Consider the following 23,448-nt stretch of genomic DNA (forward strand, 5'->3'; position numbering starts at 1 on the left):
ACTGTGGTGACATCTGATGGTTATGCTTTCTCCAATGTATCCTGTAATCATCTGATGATCCACATAGAGACTGGGGGTCCCTTAAAGTTCACAAAAAATACAATCAATACAAAAACCCTTCAAAATTCATTGAAATTCAGACTTAAGACATCTTTTCTTATTGATGTTTAACAACAAATGAGAGCACATTCAGTCTCTTTTAGTAAAAATAAAAACATATTTGTTGTTTTTTTGTTAGAAATTGTGACAAGAAATCCTGGAAACAATGTAAAATATGTACAACGATGTGCACTTACCACTGGTAACTGACAGTTTAAAATATTTTTGATAATCTGCTCCATTATTAATCTCCACCACACACCAGTAGTCAGTGTTTTCATAGGCCAGCTGGTTTATAGTCACAGTGAAAATTTGCTGGTTTTTGTCATCAGAGATTGAATATTTTCCTGAAGGGTCTGCTGTGTTTGTTTTTACTACATCACTGCAGGAGTTCCAATAATATCCTTCACACAAGTACTTCACATGGTATTTGTATTGGGACTCATAGAGACATGGGATGGAGATAGATTTCCCAGTTTTCACTGAGACTTTACTGACTGTAGTTATACTGTGAACTCCTGCAGAGAACAAATAAAGTATTATATTATTTCGTTTGCTTAAAAGGTTTTTTCTTTTTGGCTTATATTTTGTACATGAACAGAACAAATAAAGCACTTTAGTGGAATAATTCCATTGATCAGCTAAAATAAAAACAATTACAAGGCTATTACAAATATATTTTTGTTATTGGAACTTTTATAATCAGCATAAAAATTAATAAACAAGCTAAAGGACTTTAAAAGCCTCCCCCTCATACCTGTTAGTCCAGTCAACATATAAATAATCCTGGCATAGAGAGCCATATCGATAAATGAACAGAAAAAACAGTGTAAGCTCCACTTCCTTTTTTTCATCCTTATATGCAGCTGTCACTTCAGTTTCTGTTATTCTTCCTCATATGTAAATCAGTAATTTTACATAAGTTGGCTCACAAAATAAAGAGTGTATGTAGTAAATAGTAATACATCCAACATCTGTCAAGCTGGTGGCTTTTCAAAACCCATCATTCTTACCAACATATAGAAAATTGAAAAAGAAAATAGAACAGAGAAAACTAAAATATAAAAATGTAGTCAAAACAGGAAAGTGAAAGGGTTTCATGGTGCAAATTTAATACTGTTCTACATTGTGCAAGGTCATCTTCTCTGAGCGGGTGTCAGTTCTTTGGTAACGTGAGTGACATTTCTGTGGTTTCTGACAACTTTTCCTGTTACTCTGACTCAGTGTCTGGTAAAGCCACAATGTGCTTCTCAGTGTCAAAATTTAAACCAAACAGTGCAGATGTCATTAAAGTGCACATTCTGAACTTTAATTCATAATCATTAACATACATTTTAGTTCCACCATATATCAATTACAACACTTGCCACCTCATTTTAGGGCACAACAGTGCTTGGGACAAAGTAATGGTAGGTACATGAATGCAGTCATGTTTAATACTTTGTTGCATATCCCTTGCATGCAGTGCCAGCTGTCATAGATGTCATAGATGATAGATAGACATCAAGTCTATCTATCAGGTGACTAACCTTTTGGGGCTTGAGAAAATTTTGTGTTGCCTTAGCAGTAAGTTATCTTGTTGCAGGATGAAGAGTTATTCAATGAGTTTGCAGGCATTTACTGGAACATGAGCAGATGTTTCCATCTTCCATTCTGCAACTTCCATCAGCCATCAGCAGTTACATCATCAATGAAGATAAGTTAGTTAATACCTGTAGCAGCCATATATGCCAAAGCCATAAAATACTAAACTATAATGTTACGGGCCCCAGGAATGGTGCCACAATAACAAAGATGAAATCCCTGCTTGCTTAAGCGATTAAATGCCACTGTAAGTTTACAGTGAATTTACAGCAATATTCAACTGTATTTAAGGCAAACCACACTCTTATCTGGTTGAAATTAAAGTGGATAACTGTACCTGTTCTGAATACTGAAACTGATCAAAAATAAACATCTTTTACAGCACACTGAACATGAAACTTACTTCTCTATACCGTGTGCAACTTCCATCTATTTCACAACTCATTAGGAGTCACATATTAAACAGCTTCATACTTTTGCAAAAACCTCAATTATACTTAAGGAATAAAACATGTTTGTATCAAAAACTTTATATAAAATAGTGTGCGGGAGTGCCAACCTTCATAATGAAAAGAAAACAAATCTATACGCATGACCTTCCTGCAAGACAATGCTCTGGGCGTAAACGACCCACAATACCAGGCCGTTTCTGGTAGCGGCCTGCGCAGCCTGACCCCGCTGTCTCAGACTGATGGAGGTCCACGCGGGGCTGCTCGTAACTGTTACAAATACAGTCATACTTCTTTACAACTTAGCATGGAGATGAAACCTTGCTACGTAACAGATGGTGGTAGCATTTTTTTTTTATACCAAGTACTAACCTGCAGATACAGGTGAAGTTCAGGAGCAATGAAGACACGGTGCACTCGGTTTGCCTTCCAGATTGAATCTGGCGGAAGTCCATCCCCCTAAAGCAACTGGGGCGCACCTGCCTTTAAATAATACTTCCACCTGAGGTGTTGCTCCATTTTTCTGTCCTTCTGTACAGTCCATGTGATAAAATAAATAATAAATAATAACATTTTGGGTGTGCCACAATAGGAGGAAATATAACTTTTGGTGAAGCCTATGGACTCTAGAATTCAGGCAGTCCTTGACCGCAAACGTTTTTCATCCAAGTAAGAAAAACAGTCCTGACATCTAAAATTATGTTAGTTTGAATTAGTTTGAGCCTGTGAAAATGGGGGACTATGTATACAACAGCCGTAATTCCTAAACAGTTAATGCAAACGTTTTTATTAAACCCTTTAAATTACAGCTGAAACTACACGTGAATCTCACATTGACCGTTTGATTTTTATGTATTTGTGTACTGAAGTAAAATAACAAAAATGAAGTCATTGTCCAAATACTTATGGTGCTAACTCTATACCAGCGATAGCAATGGCTGTAGAGTTATTACCAAATAATGGGAAATAAACTGCTGTAACTTACAACAGTGGCATCACACCCCTCAGATCTGGTGTTCTCTGAAACATATAACAAGATTGTCAAAATACAAATACAGTATTTTATCCCAGAATCTAATTAGAAAACCTACTCACTACGCATTTTCAACCTCCGTATGAATAATGTTACAGGAACTATCTGTAGCTGTAGGATGAGGACAGAGGTGAGAATGGTCATCTTAGTGGAATTGGAAGATAAAGCCAGATGAGGATAAAACTGACATGCTTTTTTCAAACAGAAACCAATTCTAAAACTGAACAAGATGAATACTTTTCATGAGCAAATTTGATCTTTAGTTTTACTTTAGTTTTGTTCTGTTTTGTCTAATACTGAGAATATGCAAATTATTAAAAGTGATAGACCTCTTGTATCCATCCTCCAGGCTGGAAGCTGATACTGGAAGCATGGAGGATGGATACAAGAGGATGATTTGTATGATTGAAGTTGTTGGCTGGGCTGTATTTGGTTCAGTGTTTGTAAGCGAGGAGGAATGCTGGCGAGTGGTTGAAAATGTCCTTGTGAATTCTATTAATGTAAAAAAAAAAAAAAGCACCCAAAAACAAAAACAGAACTCGTGATAATTAGTACTGTGTATATTATTGGTAAATATTGGACGATATCTTCTGTAATATAAAATTTTAACTTTAACTACTATGCAAGGATATTATATATTATTTGGAGGCCAGCTGGAGACTATGCATCTAAAACAATAAAGTATTTTCAAAATTATCACAAGGGTTGTCAATGCCCTGGTTTTTTTGTAGGTTTCATCTCTGCAGTAACAGCACTGTAGTGCCACCAATCTGTCCGAGATGCAAATCCATTTATGCATTCCTTGAATCAAAGAATGGATAAATTACACCCATTTATACCTGTCGCATAATTTAAAAAAAAATTCTTTCAAACTTACCAAATTATTCACAGGTTATTTTTTTAAGGGGCTTATGTGAAGGCAGATGAAAATCAGTCACTTGGATTTTTTGAATTTTGAAAGTGATCATCAGCAGTGTGGTAAAATGGTTTTGACCTCTGGGGGGCGCTGTTTACAGCCATTCTTTTCACATCATAAGACCAAGTTGCATTGCTCAAGTGTCCCACCACTGCCTGAAGCTTAATTTCTGTCATTTGTTAAACCTTTGTAGTGCCATTTTTATGATAATTCGCTAACTTATGAAAACAGAAAGGGTATCTTAGTATCTTACTTGTATTGGTCCGCAGTGCAGTCTTACCGGTTGAAGTAACTTCATGAACAATTATGTGCACTGGCATCTGTAAGTCTCCAATAGCACACCAATACCAACCGCTGCTCTCTGATCTCAGATCGCTCATGGTTACAGTGAAAAGATTAGGGACACTCGCATTTATTTTCACAGCTGTTCCACCTATTGATCCGTCTTGATTGGTTACATCACTTTTACAATTCAGAATCATGGCCGAGCAGTAAAATATTAAACACAATACTAAAAGCTATTGATTAACCACCAGTGACTCATCTCTTCAAGTTAATTATTTAGCAGCTCGAGGCTTCTCTTACTTACCCAGCAATCTAGTGAGCAATCGGTGATAAATATATAGAAGAACCATGTTGGCACAGCTGCTGTGAGTGAGTGACCCCTTTCACTATCACAGGGAAAATTTCAACCTGGATTGCTTCCTCATTTTATTTATATTTTTGACAATGTTTCTGTTTTCAGGGCTTTTACAGTTACCAACAATTCACCCAAAACTATCAAAAGTATATTTCATAATTTGCTTAATTTACTTTAAAAAAAATCTAATAATATTTTATTATTTATAACAATGCAATGAGACAAATGAATAGATAATGATTTTAATGACGATTACCATTTGAGAGCTATTGGATCAAACCTGTTTTGATAGTTACAATAACCCACAACTACATCTATTGGAATTTATCTAAATATATTTATTTCTGCAATGTTTTAGTAGATAATTTGTGTTGTTTCACTATATATGTTTATTTTTATGTCAGTCATTAGAAGAATAGGTGGACTTATATTCACCCATGGTCCCTTACTGAGTTCTGTAGTTCTATTTACTGGAGCACTTTGTAGACTGCCATGCAATAACTGTCCTCAGCAATCAGATCTTAACAATCTTGGGTACATCTGCCCTCATAAAGAGACTATAGTAACTCTAACAAGTTCTTCAGCATTATTAAAGCCAAACAGCTTCTTTACTTGCCACTGTTGCATGAACTGTACTCTTCATTCAGAAGTAGTGAAGGCAGAGGGGTTTAAATACCTGGGGTCAACCATCAAAATGAACAGACAGCACACTAGTGGGTGAGGATGAGTGTCAGGAGTATTTTGTGACTTAGGTCTAGCAGTAAGAGTGAAAGAAAAGGTTTACAAACCAATAGTCAGACTGCAAATTATGGTTTGGAGACAGTGGTGCCGATAAAAAGAAACTAGATGGATCTGGAGGACGCTGAGCTGAAGATTCTAAGATTTTCATTTGAATGTCTTGATGTCATTCAGGTAAGAAAACCTAAAAAGTTGATTCTGTTCGTGTGGAAGTAGCATTTCAAGTGGGAGAAACGTTTTTTCACTTATCCAATTGACTTTTTCAGTCTCAGGTGACCGCTGGTTTCCCCAACCTTATAAACAGTAGATTTGCATAATGACTGACGAAACGATGTGCTACTTCAGCTGAAACTGAAGTACTCATTCGGATGAGTGACGAAAACGTTTCTCCCACAGAACACAATTTACTTTTTGGGATTTTCATTTGGAGTAATCAGGAAATGAAGGCAGATGATCCGATGTGATGGTCACTAAAGGGAGAAGGCGAAAAAGGAAGACTGCAGCTTTTAGAATATTTCAACATTACACTCTTAATATATTGCATTTTCCATATTTTGCAAGTGTCTCTAACTATCACCAAATGCCCTTCCGCCCTTAATATATTATGGATGCCCTTGTATACAGCCCCACGGTGTTTCTTGTAACTTATACATTGTGTATATAGTGTTTTTATATTGTTGTTTTGAATCTGGTCACTTTCTTGCACCTTTGTGGTCTTGGTAGCTAATTTCGATGTGCAGGCAACTGTAGAATGACATAAGTTCTGGTTTTCTTCAGTGATGACGACATTACCAAGGGACTTCTTCGTCGACTGTTGATGACGTATTTATGTAACCCTCGAAATGCAAAGCGATCGATGTGTATTTTGGCGGTCCGTTCAAGTCCACCGAACTTTCAGTTCTGATTACAGCTGTGAATTAACAGCCCCGCCAAGAAGCGGACACATATCTTAGCACCACCGACAGATTTTCATCGTTAATAATGGAGTACGGGAAGGAGAGGGTGGTGGCGTTGGTAGACATGGACTGCTTTTACGTGCAGGTGGAGCAGAGGCTGAATCCAGCTCTGAGGAATACTCCCTGTGTGGTGGCCCAGTACAAGACGTGGAAAGGAGGCAGGTGAGTTTCTGACACAGAGATACCGTTTTTGTGATCGACGCAATTGAAACACCTAGCCGTGACACAAAACCTGGGTCTGTGGGTGACTTAGGTTCCTAAAGCTAAAGTTACGAAAGTTTTTTTTCTGGTGTGCCTTACGTACATCCTGATCGTATTCGTGTAAATAGAGTTAAAAGGTTGATGAAAAAGCCAAAGGTTGCTCTAGTGGACTGATATCTGGTGACTGTGGAGGTCATTCGAGTGCAGTGAACTCACTGGCATGTTCAAGGAACCAGTTTGAGATGATTTGAGGTTTGTGACGTGGTATCCTGCTGGAAGCACTCATCAGAACATGGTTATACTGTAGTCATAAAGGGATGGACATGGTAGGCCGTGCTGTTTAAACGATGCTCAGTTTGTACTAAGGGGCACAAACTCTGCTAAAAAAATATCCCCCACAACATTACACCACCACCACCAACCTGAATCTGAACACATCAGACCAGGCAACACTGTCCTATTAGTCATCTCTTGTCTAATTTTGGTGAGCCCATGTGAACTGTAGCTTTAGTTTCCTGTTTTTTAGCTGACAGAAGTGGCACCTGCTGTGGTCTTACGTGGCCGTAGCCCATCTGCTTCAAGGTTCATCGTTTTTTGTGTTTAAAAATGTTGTGTTTTTTTTTGCATAACTTAGTTGAGTGGTTATTTGAATTTGAGTTCCTGTTGCCTTCCTATCAGCGTGAAGCCATTTTCTTTGACCTCTTAGTTGCACAAGGCACTTTCACCCAGAAAACTGCAGCTTTATTTTCTCTTTTTTCAGACCATTCTATGTAAACCATATAGTTGGTGTTAGGGGAGAAAATGCCAGTAGAGCAGCAGATTTTGAAATAATGAAATACTCTGTAAAACAGAATGTTGACTAGATTACAGAGAATTTAAACATTCCCCTCTCTCTTTGTAACCCACTGGTGAATTCGTTCCCACGACTGCGTGTGTTCAGTTGCATTGACCATTTGAATTGATGTCTCTGTGTTGGCAACTCACCCGCCCTCATGTCCCACAAATAACCGCTTAGACATCCTTCTAAAATGTTTTCACACTTTATGATTTTTTTTTTGTGATCTTTGACTAAATGTTATTGTTTCTTAGTATTATAGCTGTGAGCTACGAGGCCAGGGCTCATGGTGTCACCAGGAACATGTGGGTGGATGATGCAAAAAAACTGTGCCCAGACCTCCAGGTGGCACGAGTGCGTGAGTCTCATGGCAAGGCTGACTTGACAAAGTAAGTGCTGCTGCTGATGTACATCCCCAGAGACTTCCTCTTTTTAATTGGATCAACATTAAATCTTTGGATCAACACTCGATCAACATTGTCTTTAATTAAATTTACGATTATTTTTTGAATTGTCTTAAATCCTTATGGCCAAAGCTGTACTGCAAATATCTTCTTTCTGTCCCCTTTGTAGTTACAGAGAGGCGAGTGTGGAGGTGATTGAGGTCATGTCTCGCTTTGCTGTGATTGAGAGAGCTAGCATTGATGAGGCCTACATGGATTTGACTGCTGCTGTCCAGCAGCGACTGAAAAATATGACTGACAAACAAATCGAAACTTCACTCTTGAGAACTACCTACATCCAGGGGTACCCGCAAAGTTCACCTGCAGCTGAAGACTCTGCAGAGGACACTGTGTTGGATAAAGGTAGGCTGTAAGCTAACTTCAGTTACCCAATGAGTTGTTTCTGCAGTTGACACAGAAAGCTGTCGAAGAATAACAGCTAAAAAACTCTGGCAGGCTTTATCCTCCTAACAACATCATGTTTGTGCTCAGAGGAACAGCGATCCAGAGGTCTCCAGCAGTGGCTGGAATCTTTAACGTTCCCGTCAGTGGGTGAGCAGAACTCTGCAGAACTGCAGCTAACTGTTGGAGCACTGATTGTTGAGGAAATGAGAGCAGCTGTGGAGAAACACACAGGTTTCAGTTGTTCTGCAGGAATATCACACAATAAGGTAGGATAAACTCCTATTTAATAGTCTAAGACCGGTAACTGTGTTTGCAGAGATAATCATTTACCGCTCACCTTTCCAAGGTATTGGCTAAACTAGCCTGTGGTCTGAACAAGCCCAACAGACAAACTGTTCTTCCTCTGGACTCTGTGACAGAACTTTTCAGCAGTCTCCCCATTGGCAAGATGTAAGTTTAGTTATGTCATCGCTTACATTGACAGAGTGGCAGCAAAAACTTAAAATTAAACCCTGTCCTCTTGTATTATTTATTTCCCTGCAGCCGTAACCTGGGGGGTAAGCTGGGAACTTCAATCACAGAAACTCTGGGAATAGAGAACATGGGCGATCTCACTCGCTTCTCTAAGGCTCAGTTGGAGCAGCACTTTGGAGAAAAAACAGGGTGAGAGAGCCAGAAATGCCTTCAAACACTATCATTTTGATAATGGTGACATAACTTGCTTAAGAAAGTAATCACATGGTGTTATTAAAATAATAACAAGTAGTTTTGCACTTTTAAACTTCCTTAAACATTTCTGAACTTCTGTACTTGAACTTCTGCTTCAGAAAAGAAACTTTGTAATTTTGGAAACCCTTCTGCACTACAGGGACGTTAAACTTTATCCTGCTTCCTTGTTTAATGTAGTCAGTGGCTGTACGACTTGTGCCGGGGGATTGATTTTGAAGCTGTGAAACCAAGACAGCTTCCAAAGTCCATTGGCTGCAGTAAAAACTTTCCTGGGAAGACATCACTGGCTACTAAAGAGCAGGTAGAGCCAATGTTTCTGTGCTCTTTCAGTGTGTTCCACAAGCATTTTTAAAGTATTTGTATTTGTGCAGGTACAGTACTGGCTTCATCAACTGGCTCTTGAGTTAGAGGAGAGGCTGACCAAGGACAGAGAAGTGGTAAGACACAATACTTGGTTGTGTAATTTAGTTCTTTTCCCTCATTAAACCATCTTTTCTTCAGTTGGGTTTCACATTAGTGCCAAATCCCGTAAATGCAACTATTTTCAGCTCAGTTCCTTTAATTTCTTATAGAACGGTCGTGTGGCTAAAATGCTGACAGTTGGTGTGCGTCAGCTTGGCGACAAGAGGATGAGCAGCTTCTCTAGATGTTGTGCTTTAGTGCGCTACGAGGCGACCAAAATATCCAGCGACACCTTTGCCATTATCAAGAGTCTGAACACAGCAGGAAACCATCAGGCTGCATGGTAATTAGAACAGGATACTGCAGAGGGTTTAAAGTAATTTGCCAAAGGGATGTTCTGTGATTTTTATTTATTTATTTATTTTAATTTTTTAATTTAAACTGTCTTCCATCATGTCCCCAGGACTCCACCCCTCAGCATGTTATACCTCTCAGCTAGTAAATTCAGCGATGTTTCATCAGCGGGGGGGATCGCTGGCTTTCTTTCCAGTGATAGCACTTCAACGCAGCCACCCCGTGAACCAAAAAATGTCTCCCCGTGTAAACAAACCGGCTCCATCCAGTCCTTTTTTCAAAAGGCAGTTGAGAAACAAAAACAGAAGGTTAGAAAGGAGGAGGAGGATGATGATGATGAAGAGGATTCTGGTACACACAGCAATGAAGGTCTCCCAGCTTCCTCGCTTCACAATACTTCTGTTTCTGTTAGTCAGTTGAAGTCAGACGCTGTCTGTCCTGCTTCCTCTTTTACACCTGTTTCTCAGTCCAAAATTGGTTCATCCAGCCCCCACCCAGGCATTTCCTCTTTCTTTCAGAAGAAGACCATTGAAAAAAGCCTCCAGGTTTCAGGGTCAGCACTGAACAAGCCTGAAAACGGACAAATGCCAGGTCCCGTTGATGAGGAAGACACCAAAGACATTGTTGTTGTGGCATCAGGCTTGGAGTCAAAACTTAGCTCAGAGAATGCATCTCATGAGTCGGCAAGTGAGGAGTTAAGGAATGAACTGGACATTAATGTGGAGTCAAATCACCCTCCTCCCACTGTGGCCAGTGAAGATCTGATGAGCTGTGAACGCTGTGGTCAGGAGGTGTTAGCGTGGGAAATGCCAGAACACAATGACTATCATTTTGCTCTGGACCTCCAGCAGTCCTTCTCTTCAGGCACATCAACCATCACTTCCTCTTCTTCTTCCGGTACCGCTATGAATCCTCTCAGAGCAGCAGCAGCAGACACAGCCCACTCCTCTCGGGGAAAGACTAAAACAAGAGGCCAGTCGGGACCAGCACCAAAAAGACCCCGCTCCCAAAGTGCAAGCACAGGCACTCTGGATTCATTCTTCAAGAAAAACTGAAGATCTAATGCAGAACCGCAGTTTTAAATTAAACTCAAACGTAGTTCTGATTATGTACATTTTTAAAAATGTTTGTTTACAAAGCCATATCCTAAACAGTACATTAAGACTTTTCTGCTTTCAATGTTGAAGTTGGGTGATGATAACAATGTGTATAAAAAAAAATAATCAAAAAATCATATTTATTTGATTTATTTAATTTACTTTTTAATGATAAATAAAAAGACAATATTATTAAGAGACATTTTTTTAAAGCAGAGTGTATTAAAGATTCTTTTTACTCATCCTAGTAACATGCAGTATGCTGTAGTACTTTGACTTACCAGCAGATGGCACTAGTTAGTTGAATGTAGAGCAGAAATCCTCACTCGATCAACAGTATGAAGTGTTCTAGTAAGAAAGAGAGAGGGGCACATGATTGTGATTTGTAAGACAAGAAGGTAGTATTTGAAATACTCTTGGTGTCAATGAGTTTTCCAAACACAACTAAGTACATTTACATAGAAGACTCAGATTCACATAGGAAACCACACACCCTTGTGAGCAAGCCTTTTAGGTTTCTATAAGAACAAATGTGACAAAAGTAGCCCTGAACTTGTCATCCTTTATCACAAGGATATTGCTAACTTCACAAATGTAAATTTATATTGCCATAGCCGAGCTCACAGCCTACAGCATGGACTGGTACAAGATGAGCTGATAACTCATAAAATAATGTAGCGGAGGGCAGATTGAAATGTTATAAAAGATCAATCAGGTCAATAATGTAGCAGCTCCTCTGGCTCAAAATCCATAACAATTCACAGGTTATTGCCTGTGAAATGACACATCTGACCCTGACCCGGAGCAGAATTTGGTTGAAGATCTATTAGATGATTATTGTGTCTGAGTTTTGTAAAATCTGAACAATAGCCTCAGAGGAAGGATTATTGTTCAGTATGGACAGATGCCTGACTGTGACATAAGCTCATTGGCCCTTCAACTGGATGAGCTAATAAGTATCAGCTGGATTAATTGAATTAAAGCAAAGGGTGTGTGTGATTTTGGTGTCACTGTAAAAAACAAAACAAAAAACCCCCCAATAAACAAATATTTCCATAATAACTTTTAATGATATTATAATTCAAGCAATGTTTAAGGCTTTGGCTCACAATGGAGGCCATTTCCACTCGTTAAGTCTAATCAGCCCAAATCAGGTGAGTAATATAAAGTGTTATAAAAAAAAAAAGTAAAAACATAAATACACTAAGTGTGTGGTAGTTCATGGTTCTGTGTGTCTGTGGTTGTCCAGGTAGGGAGCTGACGTATAACGTCAGAAGGCCTGTCAGTTGCCAAATTACAGTTTTTGTATTATTGTATTAGAATTTTTTTTCCTGTTGCAGCTTTAATGGCATAAATTACAGACAACCCAATGGCTTGTTCAACCTTTGACATGATTGCCACTCCAAAGAGTGCAATTGCAGCATAAATAGATGAGTCATCCTCTTCATGTTTTCTGCAGTGGTGAACTTATTGTCCTGTAGAGCCATTGACAGACCTGAATGGCTAAATTATGCTTGCACTTTCTTGCATCAGCTGGAGAGCAGGATAGGAGGAGCCAAACCAGGGAAAAAAAACTATTGTGAAGGAAGTCATGATCTATTCACATAGGATATATCGTTTAAAACACTGCAATGTCACATTTTACTTTGAAAAAACACTGTTAAACAGCTGCTAAAGTGACAATAAAACTTTTATTCATGTACATCATAATACACGAATTGGATCTGTACATAAATATTGCATTTCACCCAGAAAATGATCAAAATACACGTTGAATTAAAAGGAAAACTGACTTCAAAGGATTTCAAAAGAGTGAAAATAAGCTGGTGTTAAGAAGAAGACTGAAAAATCTTTGAATGAATTGTAAAATCCAGAACTACTACAAATCTATAAAAATCTTCCGAGATGCGGTAAAACATATTTTAACACCTGAACTCTTTATAAATGCTATAAAATATTTTGGTTGAAATGCATTCTTAGCTTACCTGTCTTTGCCTGCACACACACACACTGTGCATCAATGATGTCGGTGCAAAAAAACAATACAAACTTTGAATGCGCGTATAAGTCACGTCAACATGCAATAGAAAGACAGATGGTGAGGCCAACAGCAGGCGTGAACAGAGCAGTAATTAACGTTCACTTATTACATTTTTTTCCTCTAAATATCAAAAGTTTTCCAATAGCACCAACTTCATTTTTTTTTACTAAGTTATAAAACAATGGGCTGTAATGGAAGGCTTCTTGAATAGGAGTTCCATTAGGCACTATGCTAAACCCCTTCGAGTTTGTGACATCAGTAACTTAAGTGAAGAGTACATCAAGTACCTTTAACATAATTGCTCTTAAATAAAGCTGCATCAGTAGGCAGTTCCACATACTAATGTGTAATCACACGCATCACTTTGGGAGAATCTGGAGTATCTGTTTTTCATCAGTTCTCCTTTCGACCCAAATTAGCAACAACGTCCCACTGGAGTCGTTCTGTGAAAGTGGAATGCTGTCTAATACAATATCTACACTGACCTGAGTAACTAAAGCACTTGAAAGACAGGCAGCAAGATCATTATCATCTTACCGCCCTATTGTGAGGCAGTACTTGTGAATTAAAGAAAAAAATAGTTCTCACTGACAAATGTGACAGTTAAAAAGTAATTGCCAATGTGAGTTATCCTGGCAGACTGACATACAAACTGGGCCATGTTCTAGCTTTTCATACCACACAATGCTCTCCGTTATCTTCATAAAAGTGATGAAACAACAAAGCTCAACGCAAGATAATGAAGCTTCTGACCTGCTCACACAGCAGTTACTATGACAAGGAGATGATTTAAGAGCATATAAAAGTTTGTAATTGTCAGTCAGGCACTTTGCACAGACACTGCGCTGTGAGGCGGTGACACTTGCGCCTTGTTTTACACTGGTGTGAAATCATTCCATACCTGCAACTGTTGAGTTTATAAAAACAGTTACCTGGCACGGGTATATCATCGCTGGCGTTTATACCTCAGTGCAAATATGCATGTGAGCATATTGTTGAAGTATGTATTAACAGTGCATTTAGGTGTAAACTGTGTGAGCAGCACCTCGTTGTAAAGGCCAGAATGCAGTTTTCAAAGTTTCCAAAGCGAACTTTGGTAGATGATGCTTGGTCAATGTGTTGTAGATATGGATGAAAGGTTTCTCATCAGTACCAAGAAAAGCAACACTTTTTAAGCCTCAACAACACAAAGCAGATGGAAAATATCAGCAGGTACTGAAAAGGCTCTAAGGAACAAAATGTAAGAAGGTGACAAAGCTTTGGAACATGGTGAGACAACAGAATCGTGCAAAAAGGCTTTTACTGTGAAGGGAACTTGGCAGCGTGGCCTTTGGAGAAAGCAGGAGGTGGTTTTTAAAGCACTCTGTTTTGAGGTGGGACGGTGTTTGGTTCTGTGGTTGCCTGAAGAATGTTAGGCCTCATCCTCATCTCGTCTTTAGGATGGCTGGTACTCGACGATGGGAAGCAGCTTGGTGACGTGCCCGATACCTTTGGTTACCCCCTCTCTGAAGAGAATCTTTGCTCCCACCTTCAGATATTCTGGATGCTTGATGAACTTGAAGAGAACCACCGCTTTCTCTCCCGTCCTCAGCTCCTCCTGTTGTACAGTGGTGTAGCACGAGAACAGGAATCAAACAAAGGCAGGATTATTAATGAGATAGGTGATCTGGGCCAAATACAGCAGCAGAGGCTTTAGTGGCACTAAATTAGAAATTAACCTGTGGGCTGTTCTTTTAAATGAAAGATGAGTGTTTCTGTGTATATTTAATTGCACTTTTAAACTTGCAGATTTAATTTTAAAATCAATCAGTGGAATAGTGACACCAAGATTAAGATTAAAGGGCACACACTCAACAAACAAATAAAATAGCTCTGTAGTGCCAATAGAGTCCTTAAAAAAATCCCAGAAAGGATTTGTTATAATTCTGGATTGTATCAAAATTCTTGGTTTCTCTTGTTTTGAATCACTGCTGTATCATTTCAGAGCAGACGCTAAACAGAATAGTTTTTTGGATTCCTGGTTTGAAAGACTGATAATGTGAGAAAACCAAGATACACCTACCCAGAGCCTTTCACATCTTTAAGTACTCTTGTAGCTGGCAATAGATTGCTTGTAGCTAGCAGAAGGAAGTACTTCTGTTGTAAAAGAGAGGAGCAACTGTGCTCACCATGAAAGAAATGGATTATGTTCTACACGACAAATCTGAACACCCATCTGAGGATTTAACTCCATTGGTCACCAGCTATTAAATGGCCTGCATTTGTATAGCGCTTTTCTAGTCCCTAAGGACCCCACACTGTTAATAAACCACGTAGCCTGTGACAAACATGGATTTATTGATGAGTGTGTCTCCTGCCTTGAAAACACCATTTTTTCACTTTCTCTGTGTTAATGAGAGCATTTTAGCTCAGCGGATGGACCAACCTTGCCATACACTGCTTCCACTGTTGCAGTTTGTCTCACATTGCCAATGTGCACAGTAACCTGGAAGCCCTTGTGGAAGGTCTTGGCATGGAAAAGCAGGACAATCTCAGCCTCAAACATCCAGCAGATGGTAGGATCCATCTCTGGGCTCACCATCACCATGCCCTGTAAGTGGAAAACATATGGATGGTGTACATACATAGTTCAGATTTGTATGAAAATAATGATTTCAAATTCCAAGTTTCTTTTACTGCAATTTACATTAACCAATAGATAGATATATTATACTTTTAATGTGATTAACTAATAAAACACTAATTTAGACAAGCTCTGAGTCTGACCTTGCGCAATAATGAGCGGTCAAAGTTGCCCAGAGCAAGTGTAGCAGCCTGGCCCGCCCTGAGCACCCTGCATGCCGAGCGGTTCCTTTGGATGCTGCCTACGGTCAACTGGTGGAACTGACCCGAGTCTGTGGGCCCTACTACAAGATGATCCCCTTCACGGCAAATACCACTGTAAGACCAGAGAGAATAGCGAGTCAGAGGGATTTCTGGGTTAAAAACAAAGAACCCACTTAACCTGTAATGAAACAATAATTTCAACATACTGACCTGTATAGAGTACCTCCAACCACTGTCCCCACCTCTGGAACTGTGTAGATCTCATCCACCTGCAATGATGCACATGGCTGTCATTCAGATCAAAATAATCTGTGTATTTACACTGTGCATTTGGAAGACAGTAGCTCACAGCCAGAAGATCATTTTGCATGGACAGACAAACTTTATTTCATTTTAATGTTGTGGAGTCTGTAACTTACAATATAAAGCGCCTTAAGGCGACAGTTGCTGGAAACTAACGCTCTATAAATAAAATCGAATTGAATTGAACTGAATTGAATTATTTCAGACTGACCTGAAACTCTGTTAGCTGCTGCATTAGTTCCTCCTGCTCCTTGCTGTTGCTCAGAGGAGGGATGATGTTGAAGAAAACTTTAAGCAAATCTAGACTCTCTCCAGAAACACTGGACAAGGTGAAGATTGGCGTGATGCTGAGAGAGAGTTTCAGGACAAAATAAAAATGATTACTTTCCAGTTTTTGTTTACAGTATTTATTATAGAAGGAGTGCAAACTTAACTGCATGTTATTAAATGGAAAACTGCACTTGTGTGTTTCATACCTTGGTGACTGTGCAAACTGCTGTGCTGCTGTGACAGCATCATCTGTACTGCTTACAACCATGGGCACCTTGTTGCAGCCTGGTTGCTTCAAGACACGCTCCAACTGCCGCACTGTGCGCTCAACAGTGGCCCGTGTGCAGAGGTCCACTTTACTGATAACAATGAAGATGGGAACCTTCAGTGCCATGGCAAGGCCAAGATGCTCCCGTGTGGTACCAGCTGGAAAAGAATGAGAAGGAGAGGAAGAAAGAAAGAGGATTTACCTGGGATTTTGCATTGCTTATATCTTGCCTACTACTTGTTCACCAAAAATAGCTTTCACAAGCAAGCAGACAAAGGCAATGTTTATTTAATGTCATGTTTTCAGAAGGGATGAAGTCTTCCTAAACACACGTAAATACTATTGCCTAAGCTAAATCCAACCTATAAACCTCCAACTGTTGACTCGGTAATCCAAATAAGACTTTGCAAGAAATTTAAAAAGATACGCCAATTCAAACAGGGGATTTATTCTTTGTACAAACACAACAGCTGCCCTCTGAGTCTCAAACACCTATTGCTTAGCATAAGAGTGCTTATCTACAAACCCAGACTTAATGCAAATCAAAGACTATATACACGAAGGGTTATATAGCACATACCACAATAAAAGACTTTTATGTCATTAGAGAAACAGTTTGAGGATAGGACTGATTCAAAGTATTCAAACATATACTGTAACTATGTCTCTGATGTTTCCACGAGTGCCAAATAGTAGCTCTTCTAAACAAAGTGACTTCTCATGTTCTCTTAATTTTGGTCTCAAGAAGATTCACATTTCAGAAAAACACAAACTGAGTTTTGAAAAAAAAAATTGAGGTGAGGTGAATGTGTCACAGTGCAGTAAAAAGTAAAGCATAACTAAATGATGCAAAAAGATTACTCGCCCTTTGGCTTCTTAGCTTAAAAGTTACAACCCAAGAGAAGCCCTATGCATTACATGGATCCATTACGCTGTTTCATAATTAAAGCTGTAGTTCTTGGGTTGCAGACGGCATGTCCCTTCCTATCTACATTCTTGACCCCATTTTCCCTGCATGTCCTATTTTAGAACAGACACCCACATAAACACAGTAACAGCTACGCTGCATTAATAAGGGTTATTTAAGTATAAACAAATATACACTTAGGAACTTAATTTATCCATGCCCTTTTTATGAAAAAAATGCATTGTACTTTAATGTGTTTTTAATTATTTTGCTAAAAATCAGAAATAAATGTATTATCCTGTTGTTACAAATTATTTAAATTACCTTTATTTTTACTGAGTGTAGTTATTTGTTTGATGCTGACAGTGTTATTAATTATTTACTCAAAGATAGACAAACCATTGCAGAACAGTGTAAATAAACAAGGAGTACAGATAGGACTTTCTGAAGCATTTAATTATACTCTGACTGTGCCCAATAAACCCTTTAGTATTTTTTAATATTTAATAATCAGTTATGTTTTTGCGTTAGCACTAAAACTAACTGCTTATGAAATTGCAGTATTTCAATTTAATACTGTTTAGAAATAAACAGCCTCGGAAAATAACACAGACTTATTTTGGCATGGAATCAGTCAACTCATATAATCAAAATAAGCTTAAATAGCAGTTCAACCCTGGAAGAAAACACAAATCCCATCAGGGTTGTGTCAGGAAAGGCATCCAACATAAAAACACTGCCAAATCAAACAGGCAGAGCTAACTGCTGTGGCAACCCCTTGTGAATAATAAGAGCAGCTGAAAATATATATATTTTTTTATTGGCTCTGTAATGTCATGGTTTTCATATCGGCCTAAAAGTGAAAGATCTCTTGTTCGCTCCCAGGAAGTGACACAAAGCCCTTTGGGGCTGTGTCGGGAAATCTGGGATAAAATCTACCAAATGAAAAACGCGCAACAACCCCTTGTGAGTAAGGGAGAAGCCAAAAGTACAGCCATGCATTAACAGCAGATGCATATAGCTCATCCAATAACTCCAACCGGATGTGAGCTACAGCACTTAATGACTAACATCTCAAAGGCTCAGGTTTCCTATACAGGCTTTAGTGCCACTTGCGAAACGTAAACAAAACTACAGCTTTCTTAATAATAATATATTACTTTGGTGTATTGCATAGAGGACTGTTTCCAGATGGTCTCTTGCCTTGAGCAAAGGGTTCTTATCTGTGTTCACTGATACACACTGAAATGCTGTGTGTCACAATGGGTGAATAGTCTAAGGGTGTGCCACCTGGTATTGTTGGTGTAAATCCCAAACGGCTTTGTAGTGCAACACTTATTCATATTTATATTTTCAGATCTAACAGCAAACATAATCAAACAGTATGTTTTCAAATATAAAACAGAAAGCTGTTTAGGCTGACCAACGAGTCTCGGAGGCTCAGGTTTCCAAGTAGGTCCTTCCTGGATACAAGCTTCCTGCACTCAATGTCAGCTAATGCTATCATGAAAATGTTGGGGTTGAGCACATTATACAATAACACATTACCTATAAATAGAACAAGATGTGAAACATAATGCTGAAGTAAGGTTTAGTGATTTCATTTTTACAGAAGAATAAAAATACAGGAAGAACTTGGGTAAAGCTGGACTGTGAAGATCCGATTTGCATCACAACAATATGCAAATCAGCATGTTTCTTTTGCCTCTGGAAGAGTGTAGCACCTGATCAACTTATTTGAACTCTCTTCTTATCTTTGGTTATATGGTAAAAACACATGTCAAGCCTTAACCCCACTGAAAAGGCCAAATGCTTGCAAGATTTGAGAAAACCTCTTGTGACTGTCAAGTGCAATGCTGAAATACACACTAGCTTTGCAAGAGCGCAGCACTATCCCCAGTGGGTCAAAGTACTCTGCCCTGAAATTATGATATCTGAGATATTTTGGGACTTACACTGCCAAGCAAAGATGAGGGTTGGTTTATTGCATAACCTCAGCTATCACATGTCAGCAAAGTGCCAAGCCATAACTGTGCACTACAGTGTGGGGGTATGGTGTGCACAAACATGGGTTATCTCTCAACCAGAACAGCAAACTGCATTACTATCTTGCACAACAACAGTTACATTTGAATAGAACTTGGAGAAAATTAAATCGTTCACTTAATACTCACCAATTCCAGTATTCGCACTGACCACAAGCATTGCAAAATCTGGACAGTAACTGGTGAGGCCAAAGATGGTGGTTTTCAGGTACTTGTGGTGACCCGCCAGATCAATGAATGTGATCATTTTAGAGGCACTCTCACAAATCTCCTCTGCTGTCCGAGACTCGCTGTAATTCACAACCTAAAAAAAGAAAACAAACAAACAAACAAAATTAGCTATCAGTTACTAACATTTCATGCAGATGGAGTAGTTTAATATATATCAGAATAGGAATCTGTAGTAAAACATCCAAAATTGTAAAAATTATGATATAATGGATGTATTTACTTTTTGCTACTTATCACAACTGATGTAAAAGTACATAAATAAGGTGTAATATATATTATTTGATAGAGGACGTTTTCTCACCTCTCCTTTGCTGTTAAAGCCAAGAATCTCAAAGCTAATGCTCGAAGTACGTCCAGTCTGAATCTCATGTAGATGTCTGAAAAGGTTGAGCCTCGCTCTTCCCCGTCCATTGTCCAGCTCACCTTGTGTCAAAACACCCAAAAGAGTGGACTTGCCCGAGTCCACATTGCCCAGTACGGCTACTCGTAGGTCTAAGAACTAAGGAGAAAAACACAACACCAAAATGACTTAAAAATGCCCAAGAATTTAAACATCCAGAGATATCCATGTGCAGGTAGCCACACTAACCTGCTGGTCATCTGGCACTTTGCGAATGAGAACTTCAGCAATCTTACGAGGCACATCAGAGTCATAGTCCACCTCTCGCTCTCTTAAAATTGTGATGTCCGCTCCAACTCTGTCACGAAAAACAAACGTAAGTACAGTTCTTTGTGTTTTGGTAGATGAGGTAAACTACAACAGCAGAATAACTATCAGTCAGTAAACGGAATAAAAATACTGGACTTACTTCTCTGCAAGCCGATGGAGCGTTTTTAGTGAAGCCCTCATTTCCTCCTCTGATAGTCCCACCAGCATGCCATTGTCCTCGACACCTATTTGATAGACAGCTTCACCTCGGCCCTCCTGCAGTCGCCATTTCATTTGTGTTGCTAAGTGCTCAAAGCGGTATTGTGTGGGGTTCACTAGCTTGAGCTATTCAAGAAAAGAAATTACTAATTAGTACTCAACACTATTTTGGACATAAACAAATGATTACTGTAGGACCAAGGCAATAAAAAAGCTCTATATTGACAAGAAGCGGCTGTCCTGATACTACAAATGCTCTAGTTCAGGGGTGCCCAATCCCGGTCCTCGAGAGCTACCGTCCTGCAGCTTTTAGATGCATCCTTGTTCCCACACACCCGAATCAAATGAATGGCTTGTTATCAGGCCTTTGCCAAACATGATGGCATGCTGAAGAGGTAATCAAACCATTTGATTCAGCTGTGTTGGAGTAGGGATGCATCTAAAAGCTGCAGGATAGTAGCTCTCGAGGACTGGGATTGGGCAGCCCTGCTCTAGTTAATCCACAGTGGTGTTATATTTCAATGGAAAGACTGCCCCTATATATTCACACATACTGCATACTGATAAATTTCCAATAACATCCACATCACAAGAATTGATCCATATATAAATCAGTTTTATGGTGTTATGTAAAGCATTTTAGCTCTATGAACAAAACAAAGACTTTGCGTCACAGTAATTTGCTTACCTTGTACTCTATATTTCCCTCTTCAGCCTAAGAGACAGGGAGTAAAACAAAGAGAGACAGAAAAGAAACAACAGCTGTAAAACTGTAAGGAAGACAACAGACTATTGATTTGTTTACAGAGAAAAAGAAAAGCAGTTTGACTGAATGTGCAGTCAGTGTTCTCTATGAATAGGCAGTCACTGAGAGCTATACAAACAGGCTAACCGCTTCCTTAGCCTTACACAGCGACTTAATATGTTATTACACATTACATACACATGCTTAAAAGTCAAAATCAATACATTTAAGGTAAACCAAGTCGCGAAAATATCTGTCATGTAATCACTTATGACAGGGGACCTAGTTATATTCAGTGATCAGCTGACAGCAATTTTAAAGGTTAAAGAACAGTTTAGGATTAAGTGTCACGTTTAAAAAACGCAGCTGGTGGGTAATGACAACACACGGAGGTCACTGTACAATAAATAAATAAATAAATAAATACATGTAAAAAAAAAAAAAGTTTTGTGTAGTAACACAGTCCTTGGCTGAGTGAATGTCAGACACTCACAGTATCACTATCTAGAGGTCGGCTGGCTGAGCTATGCACCCGCCCCCTATTTACAAACACAGCTGATCTTCTTTTGCTAGCTAGCAAAATACTTGCATTTTTTTAATCAAAAAAACTTTCAATTAACACACGTTAGGCCTATTTCTGCAAAACTACTGTAAATAGAAAGTCGTAAGCCAACAGCAAACGCAAAACCTCTACGCTTGAAATGGTACCATTCATTTTCTTTGTACCGACTAGCTACGTGTCACTGCAGGTTCAAAGACAAGTCAATAGTGGGGAAGCTAACCCTCAAAACAGGAAATACAATGACAAACCTACGAGTAGCGTTACAACAGACAAAAATCCATTTGCTTACTCTTAGTGACAGGCTTTCCAGTGCCCGGGAAATATTAGCTCGAAATAGCTAATTGTGTGCGTATTTTTAGCCTTACCTCTGGAGGTAGATACGGGGTGTTATTGCTTGGTTTGAAGTTGCGGGATAATCGAGCTTTTGCTTTCTTGTTCTTTGCAGAGGATTTTTTGGGGGCTACCCCATAGCCATTCGCAGGCTTGCCGCTGGACACACCACCAGATCCAGAGCTGTGTCCGTTTCCTGAGCCAAATAACTCCGATACCCGCGCATCCATCGGCTACTTTGGGACCTAACTTGTTAGCTTACAACTACTTAGACAGATTCTGACGCTATATAAATAATATATACCTCGGGCCAGGCATTGGGGTGCTTGTAATTACCCCGATAATGGCAGTGTGCAGCCCCCAAAATAAAAAAATAAAGCAATACCCTCCCCCCAAACTCCGCGAACTGAACAATAACAGCACCGGCCGAGACTACGGCTTTGAGTTTACAGTATGCTTACGTCACAGCCAAATGCCAATGGTGCGTTTGTTTTAAATAACTGCGTAGCGTGAGGGAGAGGTTCATTTTGTTTTCCTATTTACTCACATTGCATGTCAGTTTAAACCCCACCCGCCTACATCTAGATGTAAACACACTCGGTTTTCAGTGGTTTGCATCAGATGAAGGAAATAAGTGCGTAATGTCCAGTTTGTTTACAAAGTTGATGACATCTAAAATATGTCACCAGTTTAATTATAAGGAATGTGACCTGCATGCCAACGCCCTTGAGGCTTTATTACCTCGGGTTTTGTATATGTATGGTATTTCTGGGAAGATTCAACTTTATTATTTCAGCTGCTAAGAAAGACGTTATAATTACTAACAATTATCATCTAGCCAGGTAAACTGAAAGTGGTTTGTTGAATTGATACCCAGCAAGCAGCGAAAAGAAACTGAGGGAATTGTAAAATGGTGTGATTTCTTGACCATAAGTTAGACAAGATGTGTTGAAAATACAGGTCTTATATATAAAATCTTCGGGATCCCGAGAACACAGTGGGTGAAAGGACAACATTGAACTTTTCAAATAGATTACTATTTGAAAAATTAAACTTGATTGGGCGTTGTTATATTTGCAATCGAACTATATTTCAACCAGAACCTCATGACCGTCAAGCACATTTACCTTCAACGTTGTAAGGTATTTACATTTAGGTATTTATTTAGGTA

General features: G+C 39.1%; 3 protein-coding genes across 3 annotated transcripts in view; 1 reads left to right on the forward strand and 2 right to left on the reverse strand.

Moving 5' to 3' along the window:
* Positions 1 to 4,374, reverse strand: part of LOC102288818 (polymeric immunoglobulin receptor) — a gene marked incomplete in the record, with an annotated part of 6,519 nt that extends 2,145 nt beyond the window's left edge. The window contains 3 exon segments of the mRNA XM_042225094.1: positions 1 to 80; positions 297 to 617; positions 857 to 4,374. Of these exon segments, the coding sequence (XP_042081028.1) occupies positions 1 to 80; positions 297 to 617; positions 857 to 953 (498 nt within the window).
* A 1,880-nt stretch (positions 4,375 to 6,254) lies between these two features.
* Positions 6,255 to 12,450, forward strand: polh (polymerase (DNA directed), eta). Its single transcript, XM_005914090.3, has 10 exons — positions 6,255 to 6,577; positions 7,706 to 7,840; positions 8,025 to 8,257; positions 8,387 to 8,565; positions 8,646 to 8,749; positions 8,843 to 8,962; positions 9,206 to 9,329; positions 9,400 to 9,465; positions 9,601 to 9,773; positions 9,894 to 12,450. The coding sequence occupies exons 1-10, from the start codon at positions 6,441 to 6,443 to the stop codon at positions 10,837 to 10,839; spliced, it is 2,217 nt and encodes a 738-aa protein (XP_005914152.1). The 5' UTR covers positions 6,255 to 6,440; the 3' UTR covers positions 10,840 to 12,450.
* Positions 12,451 to 12,553: 103 nt separating this feature from the next.
* Positions 12,554 to 22,736, reverse strand: gtpbp2a (GTP binding protein 2a). Its single transcript, XM_005914091.3, has 12 exons — positions 22,313 to 22,736; positions 21,329 to 21,355; positions 20,582 to 20,766; positions 20,362 to 20,470; positions 20,074 to 20,271; positions 19,671 to 19,845; positions 16,528 to 16,747; positions 16,263 to 16,398; positions 15,959 to 16,017; positions 15,689 to 15,860; positions 15,348 to 15,512; positions 12,554 to 14,519 (listed from the first exon to the last, which is right to left on the reverse strand). The coding sequence occupies exons 1-12, from the start codon at positions 22,505 to 22,507 to the stop codon at positions 14,358 to 14,360; spliced, it is 1,803 nt and encodes a 600-aa protein (XP_005914153.1). The 5' UTR covers positions 22,508 to 22,736; the 3' UTR covers positions 12,554 to 14,357.
* Positions 22,737 to 23,448: the final 712 nt, after the last annotated feature.

Source organism: Haplochromis burtoni, unplaced genomic scaffold (assembly GCF_018398535.1).
Source record: "Haplochromis burtoni strain Fernald_Lab_line unplaced genomic scaffold, NCSU_Asbu1 Contig_7, whole genome shotgun sequence".
Classification (NCBI taxonomy): Eukaryota; Metazoa; Chordata; class Actinopteri; order Cichliformes; family Cichlidae; genus Haplochromis; species Haplochromis burtoni.